General features: G+C 34.5%; 1 protein-coding gene and 1 non-coding gene across 2 annotated transcripts; both read left to right on the top strand.

Moving 5' to 3' along the window:
• Positions 1 to 38: 38 nt before the first annotated feature.
• On the top strand, positions 39 to 22,570 carry LOC125671121 (deoxynucleotidyltransferase terminal-interacting protein 2-like). Its single transcript, XM_048906594.2, has 5 exons — positions 39 to 12,487; positions 16,387 to 16,531; positions 21,050 to 21,148; positions 21,325 to 21,599; positions 22,455 to 22,570. The coding sequence occupies exons 1-5, from the start codon at positions 12,237 to 12,239 to the stop codon at positions 22,558 to 22,560; spliced, it is 876 nt and encodes a 291-aa protein (XP_048762551.2). The 5' UTR covers positions 39 to 12,236; the 3' UTR covers positions 22,561 to 22,570.
• Trnai-aau (transfer RNA isoleucine (anticodon AAU)) lies at positions 13,516 to 13,589 on the top strand. The gene has a single exon. It is a non-coding gene; the product is annotated as a tRNA-Ile (tRNA).
• Positions 22,571 to 23,305: the final 735 nt, after the last annotated feature.

Here is a 23,305-nt window from a genome sequence, read left to right as displayed (position 1 = left end):
CCCAACTTCCTTGATTTCCTTCTTTATGCAAGGTGAAGATAACGAACAGTGATCAATCTCATAACTCCTACAAGCAATACAAAATAGATAGCTGGACACACCAGAGGTGGGATCAGGTGCCTAGGAGGAGTAAGCATCCCCTGTTGACCGGTCACACCCGCCGTGAGCCCCATATCCTGATCAGGTAAACGGAGTTATCCGCAGTCAAAATCAGTGTGCCAAGAACGGCTTAAAGGACATATCTCATGTTTTCAAAGTATACAATATTACATGCATTTTGTCTTCTTTATGCTTATAGTAATTAATTTTAATAGTTCGTTCGCCGAAATTTTGCGATAATTAACCACAATACAGACTTAAATCTAAGGCCCGATTTCAAAAAGTCATGTTAATTAGGTAGGTAGTCACGTGGTACAGCGACGTCACACACGCCCTTCGGATTGTGAAAGTACTGCGAGATATTATTAAAAACTCAACTTTTAGGGGCCTAATTAATTTACCATGGGCAACATTTAAATCGATGTTGATAAATTGTCCGAGTTTTATATGTGTTCGCCACCAGTGCACACATATAACGATGTAACTACCCAAATATAGCGAGTAAAGCGTGTATGAAATCGGCAAAATTGTGAGTAAATAATGTTTATATGGGTCGCTGTCTACAAACTATTTGGGGATGTTATTCGTTTATACATCTGTAATTGGCGCTGTTTTTCTAAAATAAACAGTGCAATCATTATTTATTTTTGGATTAGACAAATTATGATACGTTAAATTGTTGACAACTAGGCCCTATGCCAAGCTATTGTCACGCGTGCATTTCGGAAAGAAAGAAAAAGACAACACACACACAAATCAATAACAATATTCAAATTTAAAGTGGTAATCACATTATTTTATTTTGATAAAGCAATCTTATGACTATTTTTGAATTGTGATCTGCACGTCTTTAGGAGGTACGAAGTGGGAGCACGGCGTTATAGCCTACTGACGCACTCAAGATGCTACGAGTTCAATAAAGAAATAATTTTATAATTCAATTTAAAGTTAGGAAATACAATATTCTATTATTTGTATAATTAAAAGTTCAATTATTTTGTATCTTTATTTTTTGTTGTTGTAAATCTACCAGTTGGTAGAAGTTACATTGTATCGTCGATATATGTTGTTACAAGGTGAAGGTCAGTTGATCCGAGTGTGTATTGAATTTGAAGAGCAAAACAGAATGTATGCTATAGGCCTACCAGTGCTTATAGCTTCGATATATCCATTTTCTCGCAGTTTATCAGGGTCTCTGTCCAAGCGATGTTTGCAAAGGTGACTGGGTGTGTTTTTTTAAGGTAAAGTTCTTGCTCCAACAAAAAAATTATCCACGTCTTTTTTCTCGTACCTTCCTTCGAAAAATTGAAAAATACTCAGTCTAAATCCTTTCTACCGACAACTAGTACACCCGAGCACGGCACAAAACATCTTAATGCATTATTATTTACAAGCCGTTAACGTGACAATTGGTTTTTTGTCGATTAAATCTAATCTGTTTATGAAATGGCTAATGGATGTTTTCAAACCCGAGGGCGCATATGACGTCACACAAAATGTAAACTAGCGAAAGAAAATATGCATATCACAAGATTTGAATTTCATCGCTTTCAAACTCGAAAACTACGCAAAATATTTAATTTAAAACACATTTAAAGTAGTTTTAGGCATAAAAAGAGTTAATTTTGCTGAAAAAATGAAAAAGTTTAGAAAAATGCGTTGTGTCCTTTAACAATCGGTATGAAACACGTCAGACAGCATTTGACCCAATGCGAGGTTACATTGACGAACTAGATCGTTATAACGACCATAGAATTTGCGAAATGCTGACTTCAATCGAGACTGTTGAAATCCCTGTACCATCAACTTGTTTGTCAGTAGCTTACCTCGATTTAAAAACTGACTATACCCAGAACAAGCTCTTGCATATCGAATCAGTTGAGATATATAAACACCATATGCAGGTGATAATGGAATATTGCTACATAAATGTGGGAAGTTGACGATGGAGAAGCTGAAATCATCCCGTTTGTCATACAGTTGAGTTGTCAGTTTGCCGTTAATGTCTACTTTCAATAAAATATCTAAGTATGAAGCAGAAGTGGACGACTCTGTGGTGTCCTTTATTTCGAGCTCACAGGGATATATCAAATCGACATATGAATGAAAGCTATCATTGTTAATAGACAAAACGTCATCGATATATCTAAAAGTCGAACTGAAGGTCACAGCGAGAGATTTTTTCTTCTCACGTAGAAGTTTTTTGATAAATTCTGCTTCATATGAATATAAAAACAGGTCAGCTAACAAAGGAGCACAATTCGTGCCCATGGGAATTCCAACAGACTGTTGGAAGACCTGATCACCAAAGACCACGAAGATACTGTCAATGAGGAACTCTAGCATATTTTTTATTTCAACTTCAGAGTACTTGTGCGTGGAATCAGAGTGGTGTTTAACAAAGTAAGTTTTTGAATGACTGATCACTAGATATGAATATTTCCGTTTTTGTTGAAGAAGCCACTGTCTATGATGTCAAAAAGTCTAGTCTTTAATTTATTGTGAGGAATGGTCGTGTGTAGTGTTGAAAAGTCATAGGTTTTAATGCTATTGATTTGGGGAAAATTCTGGGATTTCAAGTTTACTAAAAGTTCTTTAGAATTTTTTAGAATCCACATTTGATTAACACCACTTCTGGCATATGTAGTTGCACAGTAAGTTTGAAGTTTCTCCTTCACAGCTGTTAACATTTTCGTGAGGAGCAAAGATAGGGGCTTGGTAGAGCACTTACTGGATCCAGCAATGTATCTTTGTTTGTAAGGGTTTTTATGTAGTTTAGGAATCCAGTATAGGTACGGTAACTCATATTCATTCGACCCATTGACTGGGATATTAAATGTGTCTAAAACTGAAGCATGGTTTTGAAGAATTTCGTCTTTTGAAAGGGCAGTTGGAGTATAAGTATGATTACCAAAAGTGGAATTAATGCCAAGTTCGTTTAAAATACAGTTGTAATAATGAACCTTACAAACAAAGACAATGTCGTTACTAGCTTTGTCAGCTGGAACCAAAACATATTCCTCATGTAACCTATCTAATTCTTTTATCACTTCTGGTTTACTAAACACAGAAGGATAGATGGTACGTGCTTTTGTTTTCATGTGTCTAATGCGGGATTTTGATATCCCTCTTATGCTTTTAACCCATTCTGACAATGTATCAAGTTCTTCTTTTTCATATTTAGCCCATCGTCTGGCATAATCTTCGACAGAACTCATAATAGAGATGAAGTTCTGTCGCCAATTAAAAGACTGAGGTTCTCTGTATTTAGGACCTTTAAGAATAAGTGATTTGAGGTCCTCATTTTAAACTATATCAACATCACCAGTAATGACATGTCCAGCTGGACTGTAGTTGAAAGAAGATGAAGAACAAGAACATGTTGGTGGATTAAGTATAAGATGGTCTATATCTAAGCACTGCAAAGTTTGTTTATAATTAAAAAGTTTGGATGCAATAGTAGAAGCATAGCTGTAGGAAATACAGGGTGTAGACTTGAACTTGAAATAAGTTGGAATACACGACTGAACCCTTTTATGACGAAGAATGTTGCTTATGTTGACGGCATCTATTCCTTTGTTTGTAAATTTGAGCTTAAGGAACTGACGGCATGATTTGGAAGGAATATCATCCATGGTTTATCATTCGACAAAAAAGCATAAATATCTTTGTACCGTATTTGTGCCATCTATCCATTTTTTCATATGTCTTGCAAGCACCGGTGTGTGCACTGTTTGCTAGTGACAAAAGACTGGTGACGGTATTTGCTACGGACATGAAGGACTATACACCAGTTTCATAACAAGTGCAGTCTTTTGACTTTTCCTAGAGATCAGCTGAGCATAGTGAAAATTCAAGTAAATTAAAAGTCGAATATCTTGGATATGGGGTAAACCATATCTATTCTTGTTTATACATGCACATACTATATATTTACACTAATTCCCAGTGCCCGTAAGTCTACTAAATGACCGGACCAGTCGGGTAAAATGTCGATTTACTAGTCCGACTGGTCGTGTTGAAAAATTTACAAGAAACTTTACTTTAAACCATAATATATTTTTTTCTTAACTAGAAATATAAATGTAAAGAGTTTGCGAGCAATTTTGAACCGCGGGATGACACAATCTCTATTTTTAGTTCTAATAGATAAAATCGCGGTCGGAAGTGATGTTTTACGACATCTACTCTATGTGCATTCGAGATCGCCGTTCTTCGTACGAGTATAAATTCCTGTCGATCCGAATACCTTTATGAGACAATTAAATGTTTTTATTTTTGGTTCAAATTTAACGTTTGGCATTTGAATTAAGTATCTAAATATGTAGAAACTATCAGTTTTTCTGGAAAGTTGGTCAGGGCTAGTGGATGTAAGGTCAGGTCTAGTGAAAATCATTTTAAGTAGTCCGACTGGTCTAGTGCTCAAAAAAGTAAATGTCAAACCCTGGAGACTGCATACCTAAGGTAGTACATTCTAAACTATTCCGAACCAGCCAGTACGCTCTAAACTATTCTGGACCAGCCAGTACGCTCTAAACCATTCTGGACCAGCCAGTACGCTCTAAACCATTCTGGACCAGCCAGTACGCTCTAAACTGTTCTGGACCAGCCAGTATGTATTAAACTATTCTGGACCAGCCAGTACATTGTAAACTATTCCAGACCAGCCAGTATGTATTAAACTATTCCAGACCAGCCAGTACATTTTAAACTATTCCAGACCAGGCAGTATGTATTAAACTATTCTGGACCAGTCAGTACGTTCTAAACTTTTCCGGACCAGTCAGTGCGTTCGAAACTTTTCCGGACTAGTCAGCACGTTTTAAACTATCCCGGACTAGTCAGTACGTTTTTAACTTTTCCAGATTAGTCAGTACGTTCTAAACTTTTCCGGACCAGTCGGTACGTTCTAAACTTTTCCGGACTAGTCAGTACGTTCTAAACTATTCCAGACCAGTCAATGCGTTCTAAACTTTTCCGGACCAGTCAGAATATTCGAAACTATTCCGGACTAGTCAGTACGTTCTAAACTATTCCGGACTAGTCAGTACGTTTTAAACTATTCCGGACCAGTCAGTACGTTTTAAACTATTCCGGACCAGTCAGTACGTTCTAAACTATTCCGGACTAGTCAGTACGTTCTAAACTATTCCGGACTAGTCAGTGCGTTCTAAACTATTCCGGACCAGTCAGCACGTTTAAAACTATTCCGGACTAGTCAGTATATTCTAAAGATTTTCCGGACTAGAGAGAAGCTGGTAAAAAGTGTAACGTGGGGACAATTTTTAACCATTTGACCTGCGTTATGAGGACAGGTTTATTATAAGTGCAAATATAATCTTACAATTACATCCCCATATTTAAGATTAGGATGGAGACTAGTGTTGTAGGGATATGTTCCCAATGATATTCTCTCTCTAAAGCAATTTTTATACGCCCGTCTAAGATGGAACGTATTATGTTATGCTCTCTGTCTCTCTCGCTTCGTTTCTGGCTAATACTAGTAACTCAAATACTATGAGACCTAGAATCAGCAAATTTTGTCAGCTGATACATCTTGGGTAGAGGGTGGATGGCACTTTAAAGTTAGTTCTGTGTGACCTTTGATTAAGAATATATAGCCAAATATGGCAAAATTCTGTCCGACTTGAACTGGACTGATCTGGAATCATCAAACTTGGTCAGTTAATGCATCTTAAGAAGAAGGTATGTACCGCCCTAAATCAAGTCCACTATAATTAAGATGATATGATCAATATATGACATAATCCTAAGCTCCAGGATTTTACAACTTGGTACATTTGATCATCATGATGAGAGGAAGATGTCTATTGTTTTTCAAGATTAAAAGTCAAAGGTCAAGGTTGTAATACTACATAGTAGAAAAACCTTGTAGGCAGGCAGGAAAAAACCGAACCGTAAGCTCCAAGATATTGCAACTTGTTACATTTGATCACCATGATGAGAGAAAGATGCCTATTGTTTTTCAAGGTCAGAAGTTAAAGGTCAAGGTCGTAGTGTCACTTAGTAGGAAACCCTTGTGGGCAGGATACAAACCGAACCGTATGCTCCAGGATATTGCAAGTTAGCACATTTTATCACCATTATGAGAGGGTAATCCCTATGGTTTTTCAAGGTCAGAAGTCAAAGATCAAGGTCGTAATGTTACTTAGTAAAAAAAAAAAACCTTGTAGGCATGATACAAACCGAACCATAAGCTCCAGAATATTGGAACTTGGTACATTTGATCACCATGATGAGAGGAAGATGCCTATTGTTTTTCAAGGTTAGGGGTCAAAGGTCAAGTTTGCAGTATCACAGTAGGAAGATCCTGTAGGCAGGATACAAACCGAACCGTAAGCTCCAAGATATTGCAAGTTGATACATTTGATCACCATGATGAAAGGAAGATGCCTATTGTTTGTCAAGGTCACAGTATCACTTAGTAGAAAAACCTTGTAGGCAGTATACAAACCGAACTGTTGGGGCTAGGACAGTCAAACTTTGTACACATACACTTTATGCCAAATGGAGGGTGCCTATTGTTTCTTAAGGTCAAAGATCAAAGTCGTAGTAGCAGGATGCAGACCGATTCTTTGGGGCAAGGCCAATCAAACTTGGTACACATCTTGTGTCAAGTGAAAATATTACATGGAGAGTACATGATTTGTCTTGTTTTTACGATGCAAAGAAAGTATGTCACATCTTGACGATTGCTTTGATATTACTTGAAACCAAGTTCTACAAATCGTGGTGTAAGAAAACACCCTATATTAGCTTTTCACGGGCGTGTTATGTACCAGGGGCGGATCCAGGAATTGTGGTTACGGGGGCGCCACTTTATGAGGCAGTGGGGGTCCAGAGGGCGAAGCCCCCGGAAGCTCCTGGGTTTTACAAATTTTATGGGGCTTGAAATATTTCTCCTATTTAGTCATTTGTACTGTTTGCTATCATTTTAATAAGGTGAAATTAATAAAATGACCCAAATTGTAAGGGTTTTTTTGGAAAAAATTTTCCCAATAAAGAAATTCAAGAAATCAAAAGATTTTGTCATTTATTTCTCTGGGAGTGGAGTGTTTGGGCTGTTGTAGATTTGAACCCTAGATCAACAAACTTTGCCAATTTGTGCATTTGCAGAGAAGTGTAAATTGCAGCTTAAAATAAGGTCATTAAAACTTTTAGAATAGTAAGTATTTAAAAAAAAACGTGTATATTTAAGGGAGGTAATCCCTACGTATCACACTGATTCTCATATAAAACAGCAAATTGAAACTTTGAAAAGTTGAAAAATAAACTTTGTAGAATGTTAATTTCTATTATTTTTATGTGTTGCTGATTATATCGTAGATTCTTACTACAAAGATCTGCAGCTCAGGACGAACAGGAAAAAAGTTATGGTTTCTAAAATGGAGTACTATAAAATGCCAGAAGTAATTTACGAGGCCATTTTGTATTGTATTTAGCATGATATAGGAAGAAAACCCAATATAAAATGTTTTAATGAAATCAAAAGACAACATTTTAAACTATGCAATCAAATCAACATAAACCAACATTCAATGACACATGTATAAATATCTAATTCTTTTGTAATCATGAAAATTATTTCAAAAGAAATATGTTTTGTCTAAACTTCGCACAAATTTTTAGAATAGATAATGAAATAGTTTACTTACAAAGAATTCTTTTCATACACTCTTCAATGCTTTTGCTTCCCGAATTTTAAATGATAAAATGTATAGCATATCTCTGAAACACTCAGAAAAGGTGTATGACTTTGATTTCGCCATCTGTAATTTACGAGTCGATGTCTGATTAAATCATCAAAATATTTTATTTTTGGAACTTTTAGATAGTAAATCAAATAGTATATTATGTATTTTTGCAAGTAATAATCATTCTTATACTATATATAGACATTGAAGAGTACAAATTTTACAAATCTACTTTTAATAAAGAAAGATAATTTTCTGTAATTTACGGGACAAAAAACTTTCTTTATTGGAGATCTTTTTGCAGGAAGTAAACCAGATTTGATAAAAGTCTGTATATCAATAAGTCAAATAGATCTATTAAAACGTGAAATCATTTAATTACATGCAGAAAATAAAGTATCTTGTGTAGAATAGATTTTGTTGTTAAAGATGTCCGTATACCTCTAAGTCAGACATTAACAGGGAATAATCGTCTCATTTAATCAAAGCTTTTTATTATCCAGTCATTAATTTGTTATATTATAAATTAAAATAAAACATGATTAGACCATACACAATCCTAAATAAAAACTAATCTAAAAATGGAAACCATAAACATTAAGGTAATTTACGAGGCAGAGCCGTAATTCACGTGACATAATGACAATGCCATTTTGTTTACATCTGCATGCCTACTCGACCGACAAATAGTGTTCCATACAATATGAATAAATCACATTATTGCATAATAAGACAATTTTCTGTTTAGATACACAAATAAATAAATATGATAATATAATACAGTCAGAAATTATCCTTTGGCTTTGAATACAACATCGTCCCGCCTTTCAACTTTTTTGTAGACTTCTTGGCCGTATGACGTAATAAACACGCATGTTTTTAAAAATTTAAAAGCTCCCGATCTCGATGTAATTTTTAAAATAGATATTCTTGATGGAATATAGCTATACTAAAATTAGGACTCGTAGATTACGTCCCGTATATTACTTTTCTCAACATAAAACTGTTCAATTTCCATATTTTTTGTTTATATCAAAGTGAATTTTGATTTTTTAATTTCTAAACGATCTAAAGAAAAAACAAACACAAGTAAATTGTATCACTTCCAAGTAGTATGCCCTGTAGGCCCGTCCCGTATGATTACATTCTTAACCCAGCATACTGACTTTTGTGGATTCTCGGTTTAGTAACTTTTTTATTGTTAACAGCTTGATGGAAATGTTTATGATATCAAATAAAATAGAAAATATATAACTGATAAGAATATATTCTGCCTCTTTCTGAAGCATATATACGAGAGTACGTATTGCCGTAACTCTACACCTAGAAATGCACATTTTTTCGTAAATTGTAGCTACATAACAATTGATAAGAATAATTATTTTGTTTCCAACATTAATAATATAATTATATGCAGTATTGGACTGCAAAATTTGCACAGAATTAATAAGCACATCACACTACAGATAGAGGCATTGTCTCATGGGAATACTGATCTAAGCCAAGGTGTTTCTGATTAGACTGTCCAATTAAGATTTCATTTGTCCCTTGGGAGTAATGATCTAAGCCATGGTGTTTCAAAGAGTTCAGCTGAACATGCAAAGACCATTTTGATCAGTGTTAAAAATTACATCTGTCCTGTTAAAGATTAATTAATGAGTGTGATGTAAGAAGGTTATGGGAATAATTTGTCACTCCTTTAGTAATAGGGGTCATTTCTTTGTACAAACCAAAATAACTAATTTATACCATGTGGAAAAAAAAAGAAATTTCATATAAATCTTGCCACCTTTTTATTTCACAATCACATTGTTTTGGAAGTTTTCTATCTAAATTTGTCTGATTTCTATAATTTTAAAAAATAATTCTATTTTCATCCCGACCCGACCATGGTACAAACTCTCTACACCATCGTCAGTAAACATGCCTTACAACGAAACCCTTTTTCTCATTCAGTACAACAGTGTATCATTCTTGTTAACAATGTAGATTATTAATATTTGTCGTTTTTCTATGGAGTGCCAAATTAACATAAACTCAAATAATTGAAGATATCTTCAATTATTTGAAGATATCATCAATTCATTTAATGCGCGCAACAATTCAATTAAAGATCTCTTCAAATAATTAATTATATCTTCAATTCTGAATTATTGCGCGCATTAATTGAATTGATGATAGTATTAATTCTTCAGCTGAATTGATGCGCGCTTTAATTGAATTAATGATCTCTTCAAATGAAATAATGATAGCAACAATTGAATTGATGCGTGCTACAATTCAATTGAAGAGAGCAATAATTGATATAATGCGTGCATTAAATCAATTGATGAGAGCAATAATTGAATTGATGCGTGCATTAATTAATTTGAGGAGAGCAATAATTGATTTAATGCGCGCATTAATTCAAGTATTGCTATCTTCAATTGAATTAATGATATCTTTAATTCATTTGAAGAGAGCAATAATTCCTTTAGAGAGAGAGCGACTATATAATTAAAGATATCTTGAATTCAATATATCCACAATTGAATTAATGATCCCTTTAATTGAATTGTTGCTCTCTTTAAAAGAATTTATGCGCGTATTAATTCCTTATACAAAAGCATTGTAAATAATTAAAGATATCTTCAATTGAATTAAAGAGATCATCAAATTATTTATACCGAGCTCTAACTTAATCACTGCGAGCAATATCTCTGCGAAATTGATGCTCTCGTCAATTGAATTGAAGAGAGCAATAATTGAATTAATGCGCGCATCAAATCTATTATTGCTCTCATTAATTCATTTGATGGGCGCATTAATTCAATTAAAGAGAGCAATAATTGAATTGATGATACCTTCAAATAAATGAAGATATCTTCAATTATTTGAGTTTATGTTAATTTGGAGCTCCATATTTTTCGTGTTGTGTAATATTTGTTTATGTAATATATGTCTCTTGATAAAGAAGCGGGTTGCGTCGAAAATTTGAGTTTTAAATCACCAATAGTGTCGTGGCCTTTTCAGTGCTTTTATACATGTATATATATATATATATATATATATATATATATATATATATGTATATATATATATATATGTGTGTGTGTGTGTGTGTGTGTGTGTGTGTGTGTGTGTGTGTGTGTGTGTGTGTAATCGTTTCCCCAACATGCTGCATCCACATGTAGTTTGCAATCCATGTAACCTGTAGTTATTTAATGTTGTAAACTTTCTTTTTTGAAATTTCCTTCTTTATAAGCTGTCTTGCTGTTATGTCCTCTAGGCCCAAAATTGGAATAAACTTATCTTCTCTCTCTCTCTCTCTCTCTCTCTCTCTCTCTCTCTCTCTCTCTCTCTCTCTCTCTCTACACTGTATAGTGAACGGTCGAATTTATAGGGTTCAGAACAAAAGAATATAAATTACAGATACAAGCGATAGAATAAGAATTAAAACCCGGAAAAATGTTCAGTTTACTATATTTTTATAGTACCGCCATAGATAGGAGTAATTCACATACAATATTTTGAATATCTTAATATCAGTGCCAGTTTCAATTTGTAAAGGGTGCACTAAGAAATTACCTAAGTTTTGTTAAGTTAAATCGTTTGAATTTATTGACTGGGGATACGCTTGCAGTTCATAGTCTTTCCCAGTCTGACTAGAGAGGCACAATATACCAAACTTTGTAAATTCAATATTTAATATCGGAGTTGCATACTGATATTTTGAATAATGATAAAAAAAGACGTTTAGACAGTTACTACATGTAGGTTTAGAAATGTCTAATGATGTTATTTCACCTTGTATTTCAAGGTATGTACCCGGGTATTCGTCTTTGCCATGCCAAGAAATCCCGCCCGGTCTGAATTCGTTGGCTTCAATAGGACCATATTACATGCTGATTAATAGTAGCCGTCGCTTATCTCTTAATTGCGGTCACTGATTTATAACGGTTTTTCTATACCCGAGATTTTGCTAAGAATTTCTTGGCATGTAGTTATTCTTACAACCAATACTGAAAAGATAATCATCCAGTAGTCTGGTCCCCGCCACTCCTTGATCACTCGTTTTGATGAAGGATTGGCGGGGGCGGGGACCAGACTAATCATCCAGCTGTTTTATTATAGAAATGCAGAGGGGTCTCGGGAACCTGACTATTTGAAACCAATTCTGATCGGGATCGGATTTGTTAGAAATATTCATACGCAGTTTATCATATTGATAAAGGTGGCATATATATTTGTAAGAGTTCATACGTGTAAAATATATAATCGTTCATATAGATTTATCATAACTTTTATCAATCGTCCATGTGAATGAAGGAATAAGAATTGTCGAGGAGCTATATTTTGGTGCGTAATTATCTCACCGAGAATGCTCCTCGGCACTTCCGGTTGTGTTAAACGTGTTGGAAGTAGGTTAGAACAAAACATCATATGAAAATGAACAGTTCATCCTCTGAAGATGAGAGCTCTTCTGATGAAGAATTGAAAGAAGTAGCCATGAATCTGAGTGAAAGTATTTCAAAACAGATATCGATGAAAAGACAAGAACAGTGTGTTGAAAGTTCCATGTTTGTTTTGGACAGAAGACCACAAATCGCTGTGCAGTCACCGGGGGAAAAACAAAAGGCAAAAAATTCACAAAGTAAAGAAGATCACAAGAGAGCCAAAAAGAAAAAGAACTAGTATGTTAGATTAAATTTATTGCTTCTAAGTAGAGTTGTGGTTAAACAGGTTGGGAACACTTCCCCTATTGCGAGATATTCTCGCTAAAACGCGATTATCCCTCTCTAGCGAGAGTAAATATATCCCGTACAACCGAGAAAAACACCCGTGGAATACATCTCTTCGTGTTTCACGTGAAAAGAAGAAAAAGTGCTAAAATGTGTGATACTTCTGCAAATATATTATAATCAGAACAAAAACACTCACGATGTGTATTGAATTTCAGACTGCTTCTCTCTTACGCAGCAACTTTGATATGAAATTTCTTGACTATGTTGTCAATTTCATAGAAACAATTCGCTTCATGTTGAGTGTGTGTCGCACTTATTCAGCGTTGCACGGGATTTGTCATTATTTTCAGTAAAGACGCCAAAACACCTGTTTATGGTAATGTTTATTTCTCGCTAAAGAGGGATAATCGCGTTTTAGCGAGAATATCTCGCTATAGGGGAAGTGTTCCCAACCTGTTAAACAAGATGTTGTATTTTAACGAATCTAAATGTAGAAACAATATATCTGGTACTTGTAGAGCATAGTGGCATAGAGGAGTTAACTTTTGTGTTTTATGCTAGATATGTTTCATTGAAAAATATAGTTTCTTATAAAACATTTGGAAATAATCCTCAGCCAATAACGGATGAAATGTTATGATTGAAAGTTTACTTGCAATGCAATTTAAGCAAAGTTTTATTTTGAAAGTATAAAATTCAATAGAACATTTAACTTGTGCAGTAATTAGGGCTATACGGACCGTGGATATCGGCCTGGATAGCTCAGTGGTTAGAGCACCTGACTAGAAATACAGGGGTCCAGCCAAAGATTTTCTCCTTCCCATACTACATTTGGTGCCGTTGACCAACCCTGGTGGTGCAGGTTGGCCTGTCAGGGGCGAAAAGAACCTGGGTTGATATTGAAAGACAATTATAAAATTATAATTGATCTTAAGGAGGGAGGAATGTAGTAATTAGGGCAATACGGACTGGATATCGGCCTGGATAGCTCAGTGGTTAGAGCACCTGCCTAATAATGCAGGGGTCCCGGGTTCGATTCCTGGTCCAGCCAAAGATTTTCTCCTCCTTCCTATACTACACTTGTTAGAGTTTACAATGTTTATGCATACTTTGAAAAAATAAAATTTAAAAAAAAATAAATTTATTTCCTACCTACCTACCCTATTTTTTTCTGGAACGTTAGCGGAAACTCAACAATTTTTATCGTTGGCCTTAGTACCAACTTTAGATAAAATTTACACACTTACTTACTAGAAAAAAATCCACATCCACAAACATCTTTTTAAAACTGTAACGGGAAGGGAGAAAATGCTACGGACCAGACCGGGATTTAAACTCAGGCCCCCTGAATCTCTAGTCAGGTGCTCTACCAACTGAGCTGACTGGCCATGGGCAATCTAACTCGACTGACCATTGCATTCCTCCCTCCTTAAATGTCTTCGCCCTCGAAGACACACACAACCCATATTTTTTTATGAGAAGCACAGTAATTGACTGCACTTTAGGGATGTTTCATCCAAAGATGGTTTTCTCCTAAAGACGTTTTGCCCCAGGGCATTTCATCCCTAGATTTTGTCTGTAGTGTATTAAAAATATTCAATGGTATTTGATACATGTATATATATGTCAGTTGTGCAAATGTTGCTTTATTTGTTTTGTAGATTAATTCATGTCCATAAACATTCATATAGGTTTAAGTAATTCTTTTACAAATGGTTTCATTTTTTTAGTCAACTCTCATAGCAAGCTACTCCTTAACATCAGGCCAGTCTTGCGGATTCACCGCTTCACTACGACCCTAAGCTCATGCGCAACTGAATATTGTTTGACTGATAGTTTATGTTAATTTATTAAATAAAGTAATTGCCATGCCCATAAAATTCTTAATGTCAATGGGATGCACATGTTGTTTGTGAAAGAATGTGAAAATATTTTAGAATCGGACTTTGATCTAGCAGGTCTACAACTGAATATAGTTGGGAGATGAGACTCTGTACTGTAGATATGAAACAGCGTTTTTTTCCCTTATATAACTGGTACCGATAAACTATACCATTCCCAATGCCAAAAACAGAAAGCAGATGCTTCATGCCTTTTTCATTAGTTTAAGATTTGTTAACATGGTTAATGATGAAGTTATATATGATATATATTCAAATTTTAGCCAAACAGGAATGGTAAAAGACTTATGAAGTCTATCGAAATGATATTTTTAATCTCGCATGAATATAAGGAGGGTGAGGGTGAATAAGGACTTCATATTACTTGATATATTGCATTTAACTTTCCATGAAAACAAATGCTATGGCTATTCTTGAACTAATATTCTAACAGAATATTGACGGAAATTGATGTTATAATGCATTAACGAGTTTTATATTTGCTTTGTGTAAATAAATAGCAACTTCATGTAAACAAGACGAAGGAAGTAGTTGAAGACTTCAACAGAATAATACCTGCTACAAACTGTGTCCAGGCTGTTACTTTTTTGTCTTTTGCGGTAGGCTTTTGATATTTGACATGTACCAATAAGTAATCTTCTTATGCAGATGTGCTGGGTACAATGAATAGTGACCTTTAATCTTAAACTTTATGTTCACACAACTTTTGAAGCTTTTATGGGAAGTTCCTCAAGCCCATGTGTTGTGTTTCCAGTTTGTGTAATGTGACCTTGAAACTCCATAGATATCTAGTTAAGCATAATACTTATGTATGTACATTTTGTTTTAGCATACTTTAAAAATTAAGAAAATTAAAGCTTATAAGATGGTGCTGTATATAACCTCCCTTGATGGAAATTGTTGATGAGTCATTTTTGAGGCCTTTGATACTTGTTAATGTTATTGTAAACAGATTAATCAATAGTGATTAGATCAAATTATTTGTGATTTTCAGGTAAATAGTTTAATGAAGGATAAAAAAAAAATTTGCACCCATAAGTTATTTTTGTTGAGAGTAAATCTTAATTTGGAGACACTTTATATTTGCCAGTTGCACAGAGAAAATAACTAGGAGACTGGTTTTAATTATAAAGTGCTGTTTTTATACTTTGAAAACAGTCCTAGCAAATAGCAATCATGCTAACAAAGATATCAATAAGCACAGGTATGTGAACAAGACAAGAATATAAAATTAACTTATAAAATGCTAATATATTAAGTATTTTCTAACAGAAACTGTGTTAAGTACAATCTTCAGTGACTGAATCAATAAACTCTATGAAAGTAACATTTACTGTGTGTTTACAGAAAATAAACATGAAATCATATTGAATGCTGGACAGCAAATTGTAAATCATTTTGGGGCTAAAGGTCCCATTACCACAGTTCAGCAGAGACACTTGGAAAGTTATTGTCAAAAGTAATGGGAAATTATTGTCAGGAGCATGTGGAAAGTTATTGTCAGGAGTTCTTCAGATATTTTAGATTCTAGGCATAGGTACATTTAATGATGTCCCATCACTATATCATTTTGTCAGATAGGGTCTTTTGGGACAACAACAGTGATAAAAAAAAAAACAACCCAACTCTTTATGTCAATATGATATATTTTTACAAAAACAAGGGAAATTCTATGTATCACATGGTGGTTTTTTTTAAATCCAGTACTATGATTTCATCCCAATTTCTATTCTTCTTTTAGTAAATGACAGCAATTTTGGAATGAATTGCTAAGAACAGTGCTTATTGTAATCAGGTAGAGGAACAGAATATATATGAGAAAAGGAAACATGTTTAAGCAATTATATACCTATAACAAAGCATAATGATAAAGGATTTAAGAAGAGTTTTTTTCCTGGGGCCTTGCTCTAACTTGTGGTTTAATCATGAATACATCTCTGTTTTCAGTGATGGTTTATCATCATACATTCATTCCAACATTAATCTTATGGATCCGAAATCTTTCAAACAAAATACATCAAAAGAAGGAACTTCAAGTAAGAAAAAGAAGAAGGAAATAAATCAGAAAAGCAAGCCTGACAGTATTGTACAAGTAAGTAAGGACACCCCTCCCCCCCCCCCCCCCCCCCCCCCATAAAAAAAAACCCCAAAACAGGTCACAGAGGAAGTGTGGTAGATCTGTACAAGATAGTAAGGAGTCAAATCGTAGAACAAGTCTGATAGATCTGTACAGGTTAATAAGGAGTCAAATCATAGAACAAGTCTGATAGATCTGTACAAGTTAGTAAGGAGACAAAAACAGATCAAGTCTGGTAGATCTGTTCAAGTTTGTAAGAAGTCAAGTCATTGAACAAGTCTGATAGATATGTACAGGTTAGTAAGGAGTCAAATCATAGAACAATTCTGATAGATCTGTACAAGTTAGTAAGACAACTCACAGAACAAGTCTGATAGATCTGTACAAGTTAGTAAGACAACTCACAGAACAAGTCTAATAAGTGTGTACAAGTTAGTAAGGAGTCAATTCACAGAACAAGTCTGATAGATCTGTACAAGTTAGTAAGACAACTCACAGAACAAGTCTAATAGGTGTGTACAAGTTAGTAAGGAGTCAATTCACAGAACAAGTCTCATAGATCTGTACAAGTTAGTAAGGAGTCAATTCACAGAACAAGTCTCATAGATCTGTACAAGTTAGTAAGGAGACAAAAATAGATCAAGTCTGGTAGATCTGTTCAAGTTAGTAAGGATTTAAGTCATAGAACAAGTCTGGTAGATCTGTACAAGTTTGTAAGAAGTCAAGTCATTGAACAAGTCTGGTAGATCTGTACAAGTTAGTAAGGAGTCAAATCATAGAACAAGTCTGATAGATCTGTACAGGTTAGTAAGGAGACAAATCGTAGAACTAGTCTGATAGATCTGTACAAGTTAGTAAGGAGACAAAAACAGATCAAGTCTGGTAGATCTGTTCAAGTTAGTAAGGATTTAAGTCATAGAACAAGTCTGGTAGATCTGTACAAGTTTGTAAGAAGTCAAGTCATTGAACAAGTCTGATAGATATGTACAGGTTAATAAGGAGTCAAATGATAGAACAAGTCTGATAGATCTGTACAGGTTAGTAAGACAACTCACAGAACAAGTCTGGTAGATCTGTACAAGTTAGTAAGACAAATCATAGAGCAAGTCTGGTAGATCTGTACAAGTTAGTAAGACAAATCATAGAACTAGTCTGATAGATCTGTACAAGTTAGTAAGGAGACAAAAACAGATCAAGTCTGATAGATCTGTACAAGTTAGTAAGACAACTCACAGAACAAGTCTGGTAGATCTGTACAAGTTAGTAAGACAAATCATAGAGCAAGTCTGGTAGATCTGTACAAGTTAGTAAGACAAATCATAGAACTAGTCTGATAGATCTGTACAAGTTAGTAAGGAGACAAAAACAGATCAAGTCTGATAGATCTGTACAAGTTAGTAAGGAGTCAAATCATAGAACAAGTCTGGTAGATCTGTATAAGTTAGTAAGACAAATCATAGAACTAGTCTGATAGATATGTACAAGTTAGTAAGGAGACAAAAACAGATCAAGTCTGGTAGATCTGTTCAAGTTAGTAAGAAGTGAAGTCATAGAACAAGTCTGGTAGATCTGTACAGGTTAGTAAGGAGTCAAATCATAGAACAAGTCTGGTAGATCTGTACAAGTTAGTAAGGAGTCAAATCATAGAACAAGTCTGATAGATCTGTACAAGTTAGTAAGGAGTCAAATCATAGAACAAGTCTGATAGATCTGTACAAGTTAGTAAGGAGTCAAATCATAGAACAAGTCTGATAGATCTGTACAAGTTAGTAAGACAACTCACAGAACAAGTCTGATAGGTGTGTACAAGTTAGTAAGGAGTCAAATCATAGAACAAGTCTGATAGATCTGTACAGGTTAGTAAGACAACTCACAGAACAAGTCTGATAGGTGTGTACAGGCTAGTAAGACAACTCACAGAACAAGTCTGATGTGTACAAGTTAGTAAGGAGACAAACATGGGAGGCCTATAGAAGGATAGGAGATGTTAATCATGTGGTGGTCTGATCGACAGTTTTAGCTATCTGCCTATCTATATCACTCTTCACGAAAACTCAGTGGTCCGAAGACCGAGGCCAGTGAATTTTACGGTCGGGTCAGTGAAAATTAAAAATCAGGAAGTCTGATGGGCTTGTAGACTTTCTGTAAGTCACATGAAATATAATGTTGGATTTAGATATTCTAAACGTCTTATTTGCTTAAATTTACCATGAAAATAAAAATAAATAAAAAAAATAACACATAAAGTAAGTGTTTGGACATCGTGGTCCAAAGATAACCTGTACGTTGATCACGTGAACATTAAACGAACAAGTTGTTGAAACAACAAAAATGTTCAGTATCGCACCGCACACCGGTAATTGCTGCTTTATTGCATTGTCCAATTAAAATGAACTTCAACAATTGCAGTTATCTCTGATTTTATGCAATTTCTATAGTTTATAAATTATAGAATAAATCAGTCGTTTACATTTGATGTTAGTGGAGAAGGCTACTTTGATGTTGGTAAAGAAGGCTACTTCCTAAGGTGCGCTTGGGCTGTTTTCATGTTTGTGAAAAATACGTGAATTTTTAGTCTTGTTGTTTGGGGGCGAAGAGAGAGAGAAATTACCATGTACGGTGTTGTTTTTCTGGTATCAACAGAAAGGATGTCTTAGGGTGGATATGAATACGAATAATAACCATAGTTTCAGTAATTAATTGTACAATTTTACAATGCATTCCATAATATATGTGATAAACATTTGAAAATTTAGGGGGCCAGTAAATTTCACTGTGGGCCAGAAAATTCAGACAGTTCACTGGTCTGACTGGCCAGCAAGTTTTGAATGTTTTCATGAAGACTGCTATATTACCTGTCAGTCGCAAATCCCCACTGGGATCTAGTTATGGTAGTTTATGCAGTTTTTACTTTTTAAAAGGTTGAGGACTGCTGTCCAAAAAGTGTACTGCAATAATTTGATAGTGTCTAGCAATATGTATTGATCTACATGCACTTCACTTTTAAATTATTTCAGTTTTGAACTGCAAGATTAAATCTTCAGTGCTGTCTATATGTAACACATACATTTCTTTATTATTAAGCAAAACGTGTTATGATTCATAAATGAATTTATTAATGAGCCATTCCTAGCGAAAAAGACATTTATTATGCCCCCCTTCAAAGAAGAGGGGTATATTGGTTTGCACCTGTTGGTCGGTCGGTAGACCACATGTTGTCCGCTCAATATCTTGAGAACCATTCACTTGATTGTAATGATATTTCATATGTGGGTTGGTTATGAAAAGAAGAGGACCCCTAGTGTTTTTCAGGTCAAAAGGTTAAAGGTCAAGGGTCAATCTACTTTGGACATAGGAATATACTGTCCGCTCAATATCTTGAGAACCCTTTGCTTGAAAGACATCAAACTTGGTACACTGGTATATCTTTAGAAGAAGATGACCCCTATTGATTTTGAGGTCACATGGTCAAAGGTCAAGGGTCAAACGGGACATAAGAATATATTGACCACTCAATGTCTCGAGAATCCATTGCTTGACAGACATCAAACTTGGTACACTGGTATATCTTTAGAAGAAGATGACCCCTATTGATTTTGAAGTCACATGGTCAAAGGTCAGGGTCAAACTGGACATAGGAATATACTGTCCGCTCAGTATCTTGAGAACCCTTTGCTTAACAGACATCGAACTTGGTACACTGGTACATCTTCAGGAGAAGATGACCCCTATTTAATTTGAGGTCACATGGTCAAAGGTCAAACTGGACATAGGAATATACTGTCTGTTCAATATCTTGAGAACCCTTTGCTTGACAGACATCAAACTTGGTACAGTGGTACATCATCAGGAGAAGATGACACCAATTGATTTTGAGGTCACATAGTCAAAGGTCAAGGGTCAAACTGGACATAGGAATATACTGTCCACTCAATATCTTGAGAACCCTTTGCTTGACAGACATCAAACTTGGTACACTGATACATCTTCAGGAGTTGATGACCTCTCTTGATTTTTAGGTCACATGGTCAATCCACTCTTGACATAGGAAGATATTGTCTGCTCAATATTTTGAATTGATGATACATGTACTACTCTCAATTAAATGATGTGTGTGTGTATAACCCTTTTCAATTTTGCACCATGGGGGGCATATGTGTTTTACAAATATCTCGTCTTATCCAACAATGTTTTTTCAAAAAACATCATAATAAAAAAAACTTTATGTAATTTTTTTTGCATACTTGTAAAGAAAAGGGTCACGATTACCAATCGCAAGTTGGTTGTCATCTCTGATAGACTGTAATATTTTAATGAGAAATCAATATTGCTGTAATAGTTTGAAGGATTGTTTTCTATAGTTCACGCTTTAGCACTAAAATACTTAAGGGCCCTTTTTGCTAGGAATGGCTCAATAATGTTGATTTAATTGATAAACGTGTCCACTGTTTATATCCAAAATGTCAGATTGCTCTACCTATAGTACATGTTGACCAGAAGTGAAGACTTCATTTGTTCATAACCTTTTTGTAGGAAATTATGAAAAAGAGTGTCATCACACCAGATTTTGAAAAACAAGATTCACTTGAACCATATGAAGAAAGCCTAAGGAAATTAAAACAGAAAAGAAGGGTTAGTTTCTTCTGAAGTTTGTTGATTTATACAATCATAGTGAAAGTTTAAAAAATGTCAGTTTTCATTATGATGTAATTGACATTAATTTTGATGTTAAAAAATTAAAGATGTGAAAACATTTCTAAAAATTTTGATTTTTGGGTTTGTTTTTTTTTTTCGTTTTTTTTTTTTAGAAAGAGCGAGCTCAAACAAAGGGAAAGGGCTGGTTTGGTATGACAGCACCAGAAATGACTGATGATGCCAAAATGAATCTGGAGATGCTGAAAATGAGAAAAGCCTTGGATCCAAAAAGATTCTACAAGGGCAATGATATGAAGGGTCTACCCAAGTTCTTTCAGTTTGGGAAAGTTGTTGAATCCGCGGCGGATTTCTACCACTCTAGGGTTCCAAAGAAGCAACGAAAAGCAAACCTTGTTCAGGAGTTATTAGCTGATGCAGAATTCAGGAAGTTAGTTGTGTATTGATTTTAAAAAATATATTATGTGGCTCGTATATGTATATAGTAAATTCTGTTATACCAATAGACTGGATGTTTTCCTAGCCCACATGTGCTTTTGTATTAAGTTTCACTGATATTTAATTTATAATTGTGAAATCCATGATACTGCCATATCTTTTTAAAATTAAAAATGACACAAGACATTCAGTTCGGTAAGTTGTGAGCGTATTTGGATTATTTTTTTTAAATAATGAAATTAGAATGAGATATATATTTAGATACATAAATCATATGCTGCAATTAAGGTATTCCATGTATAATGAACAATTTTGAAGGATTTAGATCAACATAAAAGTTTATTGTTAAATAATGATGAAAGTGAAGCAGATGAAATTCACATGAGTGGTAAATGATTAGAAGCTGACCTTTTTGCACATAAGACTTTTTGTAAGAGTTGTCTGCCCTTGGTAAAAATAAGAAAAATCTAATTTTCTAAAAATGTGTGTGGTCAATGATTAATTTTATTTCATAAATTCATAAAAAGAAAGTATATGTAACTTTCTACCAAGAGATTAGTATGAAAATATAATTTGTTTTTAAAATATTGTAATAAAACATGCTTTTTCCATATACTTCAATGTTAAATTCTAGGTGAAATAAATCAAGCAGAAAACAAAATTTTGAAAATTCCTATGGTGGATTATTTTTATTTGATGAACCCTTCAAAATGATATCATGATTACAAATATTCCACCATCCATTTATTATATATGAAATATGGTCATTATACATTGAATACCTTAAAGTGAGGTATTTATTCAAATACATATACATAAATTATATGCTGCAATGGTTCCATTTCAGATTCAATAAAAGAAAATATACGGAAGTTCAAGAGGCCAAAATGAAAGGAGATGGACCTTATAAGCGAATGAAAAGAGTGAAGAGAAATAAAAAAAATAAAGTGTAACCACATTGTTTGAATGTTTCCTTTTATCTGTTTAAGCAGATTTTTTGTTTTGAAAGATTTAAATTTTTGGGTTATATTTTTCCATTAGATTTTCAAGTCAAGTGAATGCTGCAAAACTTAAGGTGGCTTCAAAGAAAAAATTTGTGATAAATATAGGTTTTTACCAATATTAAAACATCTATAAATTGTTTTACAAAATTCTATTACAAATTTTTTAGGGTATCCTACGTCCTTATTAATTAATAATGATACCCAAGCATACTGAAACAACCCGTTATATATGAACGAACAATGATCAATCTCATCACGAATACAAAATAGAGAGTAGGGCAAACACAGACCCCTGGACACACCAAAGGTGGTATCAGATGCCTAGGTGAAGTAAGCATCCCCTGTCAACCAGTCACACCCAATGTGAACCCTATATCATGATCAGGTAAACGGATTAATCCATAGTCAAAATAAGTGTGCCAAGAACGGCCTAACAATCAGTATGTACGGCCCAATTTAGATTACACTGCATGGGATTTGTGCACGTAGATGAGGACTGGACCAAGTTATTGCCGACCCATTCTCGCATACCAGATGAAGACAGACTGGTACCAGACATTAAGGGGTAAATGAAGACTGTTTCCAGACAATAGAGGATAAGCAGACTGAGACTGAAACCAGACAATAGAGAGTAAACAAACACTGAAACCAGACAATAGAGAGTAAACAAAAAGACTGAAACCAGACAATAGAC

The sequence above is a fragment of the Ostrea edulis genome, chromosome 4 (assembly GCF_947568905.1).
Source record: "Ostrea edulis chromosome 4, xbOstEdul1.1, whole genome shotgun sequence".
Classification (NCBI taxonomy): domain Eukaryota; kingdom Metazoa; phylum Mollusca; class Bivalvia; order Ostreida; family Ostreidae; genus Ostrea; species Ostrea edulis.
Note: the sequence above shows the minus strand (reverse complement) of the source record. Positions and strands in the feature narration are given on the sequence as shown.